Here is a 13,824-nt window from a genome sequence, read left to right on the forward strand (position 1 = left end):
GATGCAAATTCCACCGCCCTCCATCTGACTCTTACCCACCTGGACAAGAAGGACATCTACATTAGATTACTGTTCATAGAATACAGCTCTACATTTAATATGATCATTCCTCAGCACCTGATTGGAAAGCTGGGACTGATGGGCCTAAATACCTTCCTCTGTAACTGGATCCTGGACTTCCTGACTGGGAGACCTCAGACAGTCTAGATTGGGAATAGTATCTGCATCACATCACACTGAGCCACGGGGCCCCCCCCCAGGGGTTTGTGCTCAGTCCACTGCTGTTCACCCTGCTGGCATACGACTGTGCAGCGATGCACAGCTTGAATTACATCATCAAGTTTGCTGATGACATGACTGTAGTGAGTCTCAACAGCAAGTATGATGGGTCAGCATACAGAGAGGAGGTGCAGCAGCTAATGGACTGGTGCAAAGCCAACAACCTGCCTCTGAACGTGGATAAAATGAAAGAGATGACTGTTGACTTCAGGAGGGCACGGAGCGACTACACTCTGCTGGGCATCGATGGCTCTCCCATGGATATCGTGAAGAGGAACAAATTTCTTGGCATCCACCTGCAGAGAATCTCACCTGGTCCCTCAAGACCAACTCCTTAGCCAAGAAGTCCCAGCAGTGTCAAAACTTTCTGCATAGATTGAGGAAAGTCCACCTCCCAATCCCCATCGTCACCACATTCTACAGAGGATTCAATAAGAGTACCCTGAGCTACTGCATTACTGCCGGTTCGGGAATTGCACTGTCTCGGATTGTAAGACCCTACAACAGATAGTGAGAACAGCTGAGAAGATCATCGGGGTCTCTCTCCCCTCCATTACAGACATTGACACCACACGCTGCATCCGAAAGGCTAAGAGCATTATGGAAGACCCCACACACCCCTCACTCAATCTCTTCTCCTGGCCTTGCTCCTGATTTACAGCAACCGCAGTTCTTTCGGTTTTGATACTATCACCTTGATAAATTGTCAGGATCTTTCTACCGTAATCAGTTTGTAGAGTTTTGGTTTACTTTGGTTAGACCCTCGGCATGTGACTCTTTTACCTATAAAAAAAGTCAAAACAACTGTGGATGCTGTAAATCAGGAGCAAGGGCAGGGGGTTGCTGGGATAACTCAGGGATCTGGCCACATCTGTTTCGGATCTAGTGACCCTTCCTTTGGTTTTCCCTCACTGATTCTGCTGGCCCTGCTGGATGTTTCCAGTAGCTTCTGTTTTTGTTCTGTTATTCCAGTCATTTGGTTTGTCTCCAGCACCATGTCATTTTTACTTTTTTGTAATTATCTATCTGCCTCATTTAATCAGATTATAGGTCGTCCCTTCAGTTGTTATTTAGTTCTTGGCACTTCACTCCACCGTCTAACACTCTTGATCACCTGCAGCAACCTATTATTTGACAGTCCACTCACACCATTTGTAGGGTATTTTGATCTCTCTGCCCTTGATCTCCTTCCCATAAATTCTGCGTTCTGTGTGCTTCCCTCTCACTTCATCTGACAAAGGGGCTATCCTCCTAAAGCTTATGATTTCAAATAAATCTATTGGACTATAACCTGGTGTCATGAGGTGATTTCTGACTTTGTGCAACCCAGTTCAATACCGGCACCTCCACATCATATTTAATTACGGACTTAGCCTGAAAAGGCAATTACAACAGGATGTTAAAAACTTTTAAGTTGGCCAAATTACTTTTCACAATTAGTATTTTGATATATTTGGGTTGCTAACTTGTTCTCCACATATGCACTCAGCAATAAAAGAGCGCAACTGGGAGGTGCCAAATGCCTGAGTTGGCTATCTGCTGAAACTGTTTCACGTACCTAGGAACATCATCACTTACAAGTTCTCCTCTAACTGGCATGCTATCCTGACTTGAAACTACATCACTGTTCCTTCACTGCCGCTGAGTCAAAATCCATTTTGTATGTGCTGCAGTAGTTCAAGGAAACAATGCACAACCATTTCTCCAGGGCAATTACTCATGGCATAAATGTTGGTTTTGCCAGTGATGTAGACACACCATGAACATTTAAAAAAATATTTTTAGCTTCCAATATGCAACCTTATTGAGAATGCAGTCAATTTCATGCGAGAAAAATGCACAATCCAAAATTTTTCCAATCAAGTAATGATGCCTACTTTGTAAAAATGAAGCCTCCAATTTTTTACGAAAGCTGAACAAAGCAGATGATGCAACTTCTTCTGCAATTTATTTTCTCCCCTTTCTAAATGGCATCATTCCATAGTGTGTAGCAGCTTGACTGAGCAGACTGTGCACAGATCCAGCTCACAGAATTTTAATAATGTTGCTTAATAGACATCTGCTCGGTGGTGATAGAAATGTTCCTGGCTGATGAACATTACAATTTATTTTTTCTCCCCTGTGACTTTTTCAGCTTGGAAGTGACCAGGAGGTGAACAAATTGCTCAAATGACACACTATTCCCTTTTACAATGTAATTTCTTACTTCTCCACATTCTCAAGCTTCTAGTTAGCATTTAAGTTTATTTTTACTTGTTATTTCAGCATCCTTTCAATTTTTTTTCCAATTGATCTTTTCCCCAATATATGTTTCCTTTTGAAATAAGAATTAAAAGAAAACATCTGCACATCCCAGAGAAAAAGGGAATTGAAAGTTAATAATGAAAACAGAACTTGAGTATGACTAAAATACACAGTTTTTCAAAGATTTTCATCTTGCACACATCATAACCATTATCAAGAATACCAATTCAAGGAGAAAACTACCATTTATATTGCATGGGAGGAAAATGCTGATTAGTTGGCAAAATGACTCTGATTGATGCATTGCTTCAGGGAATGTAACAATTAATGTTAATTGACAGTTAACAGGCAGGCTTTGTTAAAATTTAACAAAACAGGTTAACTCAGATTGGCAGGGTACTACCCTGATAAATAAAACAGCGAATGGCTGCCACTTATTCTGTTGAATTAAAACAGGCACAGTGTGTGTACGTTATTTTTGTCTACAAAGGATAGACTGTGTGTTAATGCAAATAGCTTCCAGTAAAAGCGAATATGTTATATTACGAGCCCGAGTGATAATCTTAAATTGGATGTAATTCTTTGCACATTCAGGATTATCCAACAAATGTTTTTCAAATATGAAATCACATATAAAGTTGGACACTCTGTTGCAAGTTTTCCAAATGGTGACTCATTGAGGACAGTCCGTACTTTGCCTGTTGCAAGCAACCAATGGATCTGCTGCTTGATAGAATCCGCCATGAGTCTTTTGGATGTACATTAACAATTCAGGGCATTTCAATCCAAGCCTCTGTCTCATGGAGCTCACTTCATTCTTCCCTACCCAAGTTCACTTTGGCCTGTTACTTTTAAACATTTCTTTAGACCATTCAGGTCATAGAGTCACAGAGCTGTTTAGCAGAAAACAGACCATTTGGTCCAACTCGTCCTTGCCGACCAGACATCCCAATCTGCCCTAGTCCCATTTGCCAGCATTTGGCCCAGATCCCTCTAAACCCTTCCCATTCATATACCCATTCAGATGCCTTTTAAATGTTGTAAGTGAATTCACTTCCACTACTTCCTCATTCCATACACGCAGCACTCCCTGCATAAGAAAGTTACCCTCAGGACGTTTTAAAATCTTTCCTCTCTCACCTTAAACCAATGTCCTCTGGTTTTGGACACTCTAGCCTAGGAAAAAGACCTTGGCTACTCACTCTATCCATACCCCTCAAGATTTTACCAATCTCCATAACATCATCCTTCAGCCTCCAACACTCCAGGGAAAAAATAACCCGCCTCCTCCCTATAGATCAAACCCTCCAATCCCGGTAACATCCTTGTACATCTTTTCTGAACCCTCATAAGAATCAGAGAGTCAAAGAGATATACAGCATGGAAACAAACCCTTCGGTTCAACTTCTCCATGCCAGCCAGATATCCTAAATCAATCTAGCTCCATTTGTCAGAACTTGGTCCACATCCTTCTAATCCATTCCTATTCATATACCCATCCATATGCCTTTTAAATGTTGTAATTGTACCAGCCTCCACCACTTCCTCTGGCAGCTCATTCAATCACACTCCACCCTCTGCATGAAAAAGTTGCCCTTAAGACTCCTTTTAAATCTTTCCCCTGTCACCTTAAACCTATGCCCTCAATTTTTGGACTCCTTACCCTGGGGAAAAATACTTTGTCTATTTACCCTATCCATGCCCCTTATGATTTTATAAACCACTATAAGGTCACCCCTCAGCCTCCGATGTTCCAGGAAAAATAGCTCCATTCTATTCAGCCTCTCCCTATAGCTCAAATTCTCCAACCCTGGCAACACCCTTGTATTTTTTTTCTGAACTTTTTCAAGTTTCACAACATCCTTCCTTTAGCAGGGAGACTAAAACTGCATGCAGTATTCCAAAAATGGCCTAACCAATGTTCTGTATAACCACAACATGACCTCACAACTCTTATACTCAATGCTCTGACCAGTAAAGGAAAGTATACTAAACAACTTCTTCACTGTCCTATCTACCTGCAACACTACTTTCAAGGAGCTATGAACCTGCACTTCAAGATCTCTTCATTCAGCAACGCTACCTAGCATCTTACCATTAAGTGTAATGGTTCTGCTCTGATTTGCCTTTCCAAAATGCAACACCTCACATTTATCCAAATTTAACTCCATCTGCCACTCCTTGGCCCATTGGCCCATCTGTTCAACATCCTGTTGTGCTCTGAGGTAACCTTCTTCACTGTCCACTACACTTCCAATTTTGGAGTCATCTGCAAACATACTAACCATACCTCCTATGTTCACATCCATATCATTTACATAAATGATGAAAAGTAATGTACCCAGCACCGATCCTTGTAGCATACTGCTGGTCCCAGGCCTCCAATCAGAAAAGCAACCCTCCATCAGCACCCTCTGTTGTCTACCTTCGAGCCAGTTCTGTACCCAAATAGCTAATTCTCCCTCTATACCGCATGATTTAACCTTGATAACCAGTCTACCATGAGGAACTTCATTGAACGCCTTAATGAAGTCCATACAGATCACATCCACCTCTTTGCCCTCATCAATCCTCTTTGTTACTTCTTCAAAATACTCAGTCAAGTTCATGAGGCATGCACAATGCTATGTTTACTGTCCCTAATCAGTCTTTGGCATTCCAAATACATGTAAATCCTGTCCGTCAGGATTCCCTCCAACAACTTGCCCACCACCGATGTCAGGCTCACTGGCCTTCCCTTGCCACCTTTCTTCAGTGGTGGCACCACGTTAGCCAACCTCCAGTCTTCCGGCATCTAGCTGTGGATATCTATGATACAAATATCTCAGCAAGAGGACCAGTAATTTCTTTCCTGGGTTCCCACAGAGTTCTAGGCTACACCTAGTCAAGTCCCGGGGATTTGTCCACCTTTATGCATTTTAAGATGTCCAGCACATCGCCCTTTGTAATATGGACATTTTTCAAAATGTTGCTATTTATTTCCCCACATTCTCCAATTTCAAATCATTCTCCACAGTAAACATTGATGCAAAATACTCCTTCAGTATTCCCCCTATCTCTTGCGTTTTCACACATAGGTAGCATTGCTAATCTTTAAGGGGCGCTATTCTCTCCCTAGTTACCCTTTTATCCTTAATGCATTTGTAGAATCCCTTTGGATTCTCCTTAACCCTATTAAGTTTAACAACATCCTTTCTATAGGATTAATGAAAGAACTCAACTGGGTAGATGTACAGAATATCTTTTCACTTGCGAAAGGAGTGTAAAACTAGTGGTTATAAATATCATTGTCGATAATAAATTACAGGTCCAGAAGAAACTTTTATTGCTAGAGGTTGAAATGTGGAACACACTTTCACAGTGAGTATTGAGGAACGCATTCTCACAGTGAGTGCTGAGTGATTAGCACAGAAGAACCTAGGCAAGTGATAAAGTAAGCAAGAAAAGAATATAATATGATATGGTTAGATGAAAATGGTTGGGAGGTAGCTTACGTAGGCAGTTTCTGTGCTGCACATATGACATATGAGAAAGTATTTCACTGTATACAGATTTGACTTAAAATGGGAAATCAGACTCTCCCTATAATTGTAATATATCCAGCTTTCTAATGAGCCTGAGAAACTTAAAGAAGGTAATCAGAAATATGCTCTGACATCCTGTTTTAAGTGAGTATACAATCAGAAAAAGCAATCAAAAGCAAGCACCATAAAGAAAGTCAGTCTGATCATTCCACTCACTGGAATGAGTGTCATTGCATTAAAAATGTTGGCTCATTAGCAATGTCATAAGTGGTCAATCATCAATTAGATACCAACAGTAACCTTTTTTGTTAGCTGCAATGGAACTTCAGGAAAATGAATATCAAAATGTAGCTCTTGCTCAATTTCCAGTAAATGATTAAAATTGCCAGTGAATGTTAAGATACTTACCCATTCTCCTGCAACTGAAGGTAGACTCAGACCCCGAGGTGCTTATGTTACTAGAAAATCCTGATTCAGAAAGCTGTCTTGATCCATGACTTGAGTTTAATTCTTTTGAAGATTGGGCACTAGAGGGAGTTACTTTCCCACATTTCACTGAATTTATTTGATTGATAGCATCTTGTGCTCGCTTCTTCTCTTTCTTTAGCATATTCACAAGAATATCTAAAATTCAAGGAAATTCAAGGAAATAAACAGTGAAAAGAGGCTTGCTATACCATAATGATTAAGAAAAGAGGAATTTACATTAATAACTCTGCATATGTTTTTGTAGTATAAGAAGAGTGCAAAATATAAGCTTACAAGGGAACAAATTGAACCAAAAACACTTTAAGACAGAAAATCGTATTTTAAAAAAATCTCTTAAACAAATCTTCTGTACCGAATGGATTCCATCATAATATATTAAAGAAAGGGGGGAAGAATGTGAAAATGCTTTAGACATCAATTTCCAAAGCTCTCTGGATTTTGGAACTGTGTCATTGAATCAGATAATGTCACTCTCATTACTTAGGAAAAAAAGATGGGAGAAACCGGAAAACCTCAGGTGTATTAGTTAACCTTGTTTATGGATAAGTCACTGGAATCTGTCAGCAGGGCCAGAGTGAAAAAATATGTTCCTTTAAGAATTCTGTAAGTTTCAATTAGATCAGTGCTCATCCTTTGAAACATTAGAGTATACAGGGGCTGATTCCTCAACCTCTCCTCAGTTAGCCTGTCAAACTTCTGCTGTACTCCATCTCTGGCAAACCTAACCAGAAACAGAACACAATAATCCAAGTATAATCTAGCTAAAGTTCTAGGAAACGTAACCAAGATTTCTTCATTTTAGCAGTCAGAGGCCAGAATACAATTAGTCCACTTAAGTATTTACAGCACCTGCATGCTCGCATTCACTGTCTTATGAAGCACAATGTGATCATTTTGAACATCAACACTTCCGAATCTCCTCTACTTAAGTAATATTCTGCACCTTTGTCCTCACTCTTATCCATACTATATTCCTGAAGAAGGGCCTGTGCCCGAAACGTCGAATCTCCTGTTCCCTGGATGCTGCCTGACCTGCTGTGCTGTTCCAGCAATAAAGTTTCAACTTTGATCTCCAGCATCTGCAGACCTCACTTTCTCCTCCATACTATATTCCACCTATATGTTCTTGGCTACACAGTCTGTCAAAATCCCCTTGAAACCCCTTTGAATGTGGCCAACTTTCAAATGCTTTCTGAAATAGCTAGCAAGCCACTCAATTGTTACACTCACTCAAGATCTCGAAAACAAAATGAAACCAGATGAATTACATGACATCAAATTCAGCATCAGAAACGACAACAGCAAACAATGCCCCATCCACCCTGTGTGTTCTCCTTATTAACACATAGGGGATGTCTCACATACTAAACAAGTCACAGTCCGACAGAATCATACCTTACAGACAATATCCCAGACACCACAATCACTATCCCTGAATTTGCCCCTGTTCCATTGGCAGGACAGGCCCAGCAGAGATGACAGCAGAGTGGTATACAGTCGGGAGGGTGTAGTCTTGTAGTTCTCAACATTGACACCAGACATCGTGAAGTCTCATGGCATCAGGTTAACATGGGCAAGGAATCCTCCCACTGATTAATACGTATTAACCTCCCTTGGTTGGTGATGCAGTGCTCCTCCATGTTGAACATAGAACATAGAACATTACAGCGCAGTACAGGCCCTTCGGCCCTCGATGTTACGCTAACCAGTCATACCAATCTGAAGCCCATCTAACCTACACTATTCCATGTACGTCCATATGTTTGTCCAATAACGACTTGAATGCACTCAAAGTTGGTGAATCTACTACCGTTGCAGGCAAAGCATTCCATACGCTTACTACTCTCTGAGTAAAGAAACTACCTCTGACATCTGTCCTATATCTATCATCCCTCAATTTAAAACCCCCTCGTGCTCGCCGTCCCCATACTTGGAAAAAAGCTCTCCCTGTCCACCCTATCTAACCGTCTGATTATCTTATATGTCTCTATTAAGCCACCTTCCAACCTTCTTCTAACAAAGATAGCCTCAAGTCCCTCAGCCTTTCCTCGTAAGACCTTCTCTCCATACCAGGCAACATCCTAGTAAATCTCCTCTGCACCCTTTCCAAAGCTTCCACATTCTTCTTATAATGCGGTGACCAGAATTGTACACAATACTCCAAAGTGCAGCCACACCAGAGTTTTGTACAGCTGCAGCATAACCTCATGGCTCTGGAACTCGATCCCTCTATTAATAAAAACTAAAACACTGTGTGCCTTCTTAACAACCCTGTCAATCTGGGTGGCAATTTTCAAGGATCTGTGTACATGGACACCGAGATCTCTCTGCTCATCTACACTTACCAAGAATCTTACCATTAGCCCAGTACTTTGCATTCCGGTTACTCAGACCAAAGTGAATCACCGCACACGTGTCCGCATTAAACTCCATTTGCCACCTCTCAGCCCAGCTCTGCAGCTTATCTATGTCTCTCTGTAACCTACAACATCCTTCGTCACTATCCACAACTCCACCGACTTTAGTGTCATCTGCGAATTTACTATCCCACCCTTCTACGCCCTCATCCAGGTCATTTATAAAAATGACGAACAGCAGTGGATCCAACACCGGCCCTTGCGGCACACCACTGGTAACTGGACTCCAGGATGAACATTTCCCATCAACCACCACCCTCTGTCTTCTTTCAGCAAGCCAATTACTGATCCAAACTGCTATATCTCCCACAATCCCATTCCTCCGCATTTTGTACAATAGCCTAATGTGGGGAACCTTATTGAATGCTTTGCTGAAATCCACATCAACCGGTTTACTCTCATCTACCTGTTTGGTCACCTTCTCAAAGAATTCAATAAGGTTTGTGAAGCACGACCTATCCTTCACAAAACCATGCTGACTATCCCTAATCAAATTATTCTTTTCCAGATGATTATAAATCCTATCTCTTATAACCTTTCCCAACACTTTACCAACAACTGAAGTAAGGCTCACTGGTCTCTAATTACCAGGGTTGTCACTCCTCCCCTTCTTGAACAGGGGAACCATATTTGCTATCCTCCAGTCTTCTGGCACTATTCCTCTAGACAATGACGATTTAAAGATCAATGTCAAAGGCTCGGCAATCTCCTCCCTGGCTTCCCAGAGGATCCTAGAGTAAATCCCATCTGGCCCAGGTGACTTATCTATTTTCACACTCTGCAGGATTTCTAATACCTCTTCCTTGTGAACCACAATCCCAGCTAGTCTAGTAGCCTGTATCTCAGTATTCTCCTCGATAACATTGTCGTTTTCTAGAGTGAATACTGTCAAAAAATATTCATTTAGTGCTTCCCCTATCTCCTCTGACTCCACACACAACTTCCCACTACTATCCTTGATTGACCCTAATCTTACTCTCGTCATTCTTTTATTCCTTAAATACCTATAGAAAACCTTAGGGTTTACCCTGATTCTATCCGGCAACAACTTCTCATGCCTCCTCCTGGCTCTTCTGAGCTCTCTCTTTAGGTCATCAGGTGATGAAGGAGCAGCGCTCTGAAAGCTTGTGCTTCCAATTAAACCTGTTGGACTATAACCTGGTGTTGTGTGATTTTTAGCTTCACATTGAGAATATCCTTCATCATGTTGTGTAACACCATCCTTGTGTTAAATGAGACAGACTTTGGACAGTTCGAGTAACTTGAGATTGGGCATTCAAAAGGTGCTGTTGACTAACAGCAGCAGGGAAAAATATACTCCAACAAAATGTGCAATCTCAAGAATCAGCATATCCACTCTACCATCAGAGAATCAACTCTGCGCAATGAAGAGTGCAAGAGCACACGCCAAGAGCAGCATCAGGCATGCCTAAAAATGAGATGGCAATCTGGTGAAGCTACAAAGCAGGACTATTTGCACGCCAAACAGCATAAGCAATGAGTCTTGGACACAGCTAAGCAATCCCACAACCAATCGAACAGATCGAAGCTCTGTAGTCCTGCCACATCTAGTCATAAACTGTAGTGGACAATTAAACAACTCATAGAAGACAAGGTTCCACAAATATTTCCATTCTCAATGATGGGAGAGCCTAGCACATCATTGGAAAAGATAAGGCTGAAGCGTTTATAATAACGACGAGGAGAAAGTGAGGACTGCAGATTCTGGAGATCAGAGTCGAAATGTGTGGCGCTGAAAAACCACAGCAGGTCAGGCAGCATCCAAGGAGCAGGAGAGTCAATGTTTCAGGAATAAGCCCTTTGAAGTGAGGTGGCACAAGGGAGCTGAGAGATAAATAGGAGGGGGTGGGGCTGGGGAGAAGGTTGCTTGGAAGGCGATAGGTGAATACAGGTTGGGGGTAACGGTGATAGGTCAGAGCAGAGGGTGGAGCGGATAGGTGGGAAGGAAGATGGATAGGTGGGAGAGGTTCTAGAGGGCAGTGCCAAGTTGAAGGGTTGGATCTGGGATAAGGTGGGGCTTCAACTCCTCTCCCACTCCGTCAAGGACATTCAAGTCCTCGGCCTCCTCCACCACCAAATCCTAACCACCTATCTCCTGGAGGAAAAACGCCTCATCTTCTGCCGAGGGACACTCTAACTACACGGCATCAATGTCAATTTCACCAGTTTCCTCATTTCCCCTATCCCCACCTAATCCCAGATCCAACCCTCCAACTTGGCACTGCCCTCTTCAACTTCTCCCACCAACCATCTTCCTTCCCACCTATCTGCTCCAATCTATCACCATCACCACCCACCTGCATCTACCTATTGCCTTCCAAGCTAACATCCCTCCCAGCAACCTCCCCCCCCTCCTATTTATGTCTCAGCCCCCTTGGGCCTGTGCCTACATCCCTGTTGAAGGGCCTATACCCAAAATGTCGACTCTCCTGCTCCTCGGATGCTGCCTGACCTGCTGTGCTTTTCCAGCATTTGCAATAATGCTGAGTCAATAATCTCCAGAAATCCCAAGTGTATTCACATTATTTATGAATAACTTGAATAACGACATAGAAAGTTGATATTCAAATATGCTGATGACACAAAGTTACACAATACAGTAGATATTGTCGTTGATGACATAAAATTATATATTGATAGACTAAGTGAATGGGCAAAACTGAGGCAGATGGATTTCAATGTAAACAAACATGAGGTTATCCATTTTGAACCGAGGAAGGGTAGATCGGGGTACTCTCTAGATGGCATTGTTAAATCCAGTGTTTGTCCAAAGAGACTTGGGGGTTCAGGTCCATAGATTTCTGAAATGCCACGAGTAGGCACAGAAAATAATCAAGAAGGCTAATGGAATGTTGGCCTTTATGACTGGAGTATAAGGACACAGAAATTATGCTGCAGTTATACAAAGGTCTGATTAGACCCCAATTGAAGTACTGTGAGCAGACCTGGGCACCTCACCTTAGGAAGGATATATTGGTCTTGGAGGGAGTAAGAGGTCGGCTTACAAGAATGATATCTGAACTTTAGGAGTTAAGTTATGAGGAGAGATTATGCAAATTCAGCTTATCTTCCCTAACATTTAGAAGGGTAAGGGGTGAACCTATAGAAGTCTTCAAGACATTAATAAAAGTAGACAGAGTAGATTATAATAAACTATTTCTACTGATTGGGAATTCGAGAACTGGGAGGGCAAATCCTGGAAAGCCCTCCCTAGTGACATTGTGGGTCTACCTACAGCACATGAATTGCAGTGGTTCAGGAAGGCAGCTCATGACTACCTTCTTAAGGGTTACTAGGGATGGGCAATAAATGCTGACCCAGTCAGCAACAGTCATTTTCATTCCATTTTAATCATCCAATATCACCACAGACTGGAATTATCACAGTTCTGTTTACAAAGTAACAAAAACGAAGCCCTCTTACCTCCTCTTCCCCCCACTATCTCATTTTGAGGGTGGGAGGAGGGAGGTTAAAGGAGTGCAAAACCTCTTCCCCATTCCCTCCATCACGGCTATCAGTGAGGAGGAATGAGGAGTGTGTGGCAACGATAGTAATGTCCCTCAAGTGAACAAAACTAAAATAGTTGGGCTACATTTACAACCTACTAATCTGCATGCACCACTCCAGAATCAACACTATTTTGAAAGGTAAAAATAAATGGATCCACTAACTCGACAGCCACCTTCCTCAATTCACTGAGGTAACATCATCAGGTGCAGGACTTATCAACTTTCAGTCTCATTTATGTTTCAATAACCATGTTTTTATCTATATTAAGTTCTTTTAGTTCCTCATTTAGTTCCCTTGGATCTTAATTAACTTTGCCATGTTTCTTCCTTTATGAAGACAGAAATGGCCTCTCTCTGCTCTACATTTTCTATTATTCTATGATTCTAATTACTTTGCTTCTTTTCCATTTTTTATTCTGATTATAAATTCTCCTGCTTCTGCCTGTAATGGATCCACATTTTTCTTTGCTAATCTTTTCCTTTTTACATAACCATAGAAACACACAGTCTATTTTTACATTGCTTGCTAGTTCACAGCCACATTGATTCTTCATTTCTTTATAAGTTTCCTAGTCCTCCTTTACTAAAATTCCAAAATGCTCCCAAAAGTCAGGCTTACTACTTTTTTGGCAACTTTATAAGCCCGTTCCTTTGAAGTAATACAATCTTCAACTTCCTTTATTGGCACAGTTGATTCACTTTCCTATTGGTTTTTGTGCCTTAAGTGAATACAATTTTGATACAAACCATAGATTATTTCTTTAAACATGAACATTGTATGTCCACCATCATACCATTTAATATATTTACTGAATTCACTACAGCCAATTTGCCCCTCATACCTACATATTTTCCTTTGCTGGATTCAAATCCTAGTTTCAGATTGAATTACATTGTTTTCAAGCATAACAAGACAATTCCATCTCACTATCATTCTTTCTTCAAGGTTATTTTACACAAAGATTATGAACTAGCCCTTTCTTGTGGCCTCATTCATTCCTCAACACGGTAGAAAACTGTTTGCACAGATTCTGTCCTCGACAGCATTGGTCCTAGAACATACATCACAGAACAGGCCTTTTGACCCTCAATGTTGCGCCGACCTGTGAACTATTCTCAGCTCGTCCCCCTACACTATCCCATCATCATCCATGTGCTTACCTAAGGATTGTTTAAATCTCCCTAATGTGGCTGAGTTGACTACATTGGCAGGTACTGGCAGGGCATTCCATGCCCTTACCACTCTCTGTGTAAAGAACCTGCCTCTGACATCTGTCTTAAACTATCACCCCTCAATTTGTAGTTATGCCCCCTCGTACAAGCTGCCATCATCTTCCGAGG

At 41.6% G+C, this 13,824-nt stretch overlaps 1 protein-coding gene across 4 annotated transcripts in view; it reads right to left on the bottom strand.

Annotated features, from left to right (window-relative positions):
• The window catches only part of kif6 (kinesin family member 6), a 570,521-nt gene that overhangs the window by 286,793 nt on the left and 269,904 nt on the right, over positions 1–13,824 (bottom strand). For all 4 annotated transcript variants that reach the window (XM_043687249.2, XM_087983390.1, XM_087983396.1 and 1 more), the window contains one exon: positions 6,456–6,671. In XM_043687249.2, coding sequence (XP_043543184.2) covers positions 6,456–6,671 — 216 coding nt within the window. The remainder of the gene's footprint in view (positions 1–6,455; positions 6,672–13,824) is intronic.

The sequence above is a fragment of the Chiloscyllium plagiosum genome, unplaced genomic scaffold, assembly GCF_037043375.1.
Source record: "Chiloscyllium plagiosum isolate Xiang-an unplaced genomic scaffold, Cpla_swu_hap1 HiC_scaffold_3, whole genome shotgun sequence".
In the NCBI taxonomy this organism is placed as follows: Eukaryota; Metazoa; Chordata; class Chondrichthyes; order Orectolobiformes; family Hemiscylliidae; genus Chiloscyllium; species Chiloscyllium plagiosum.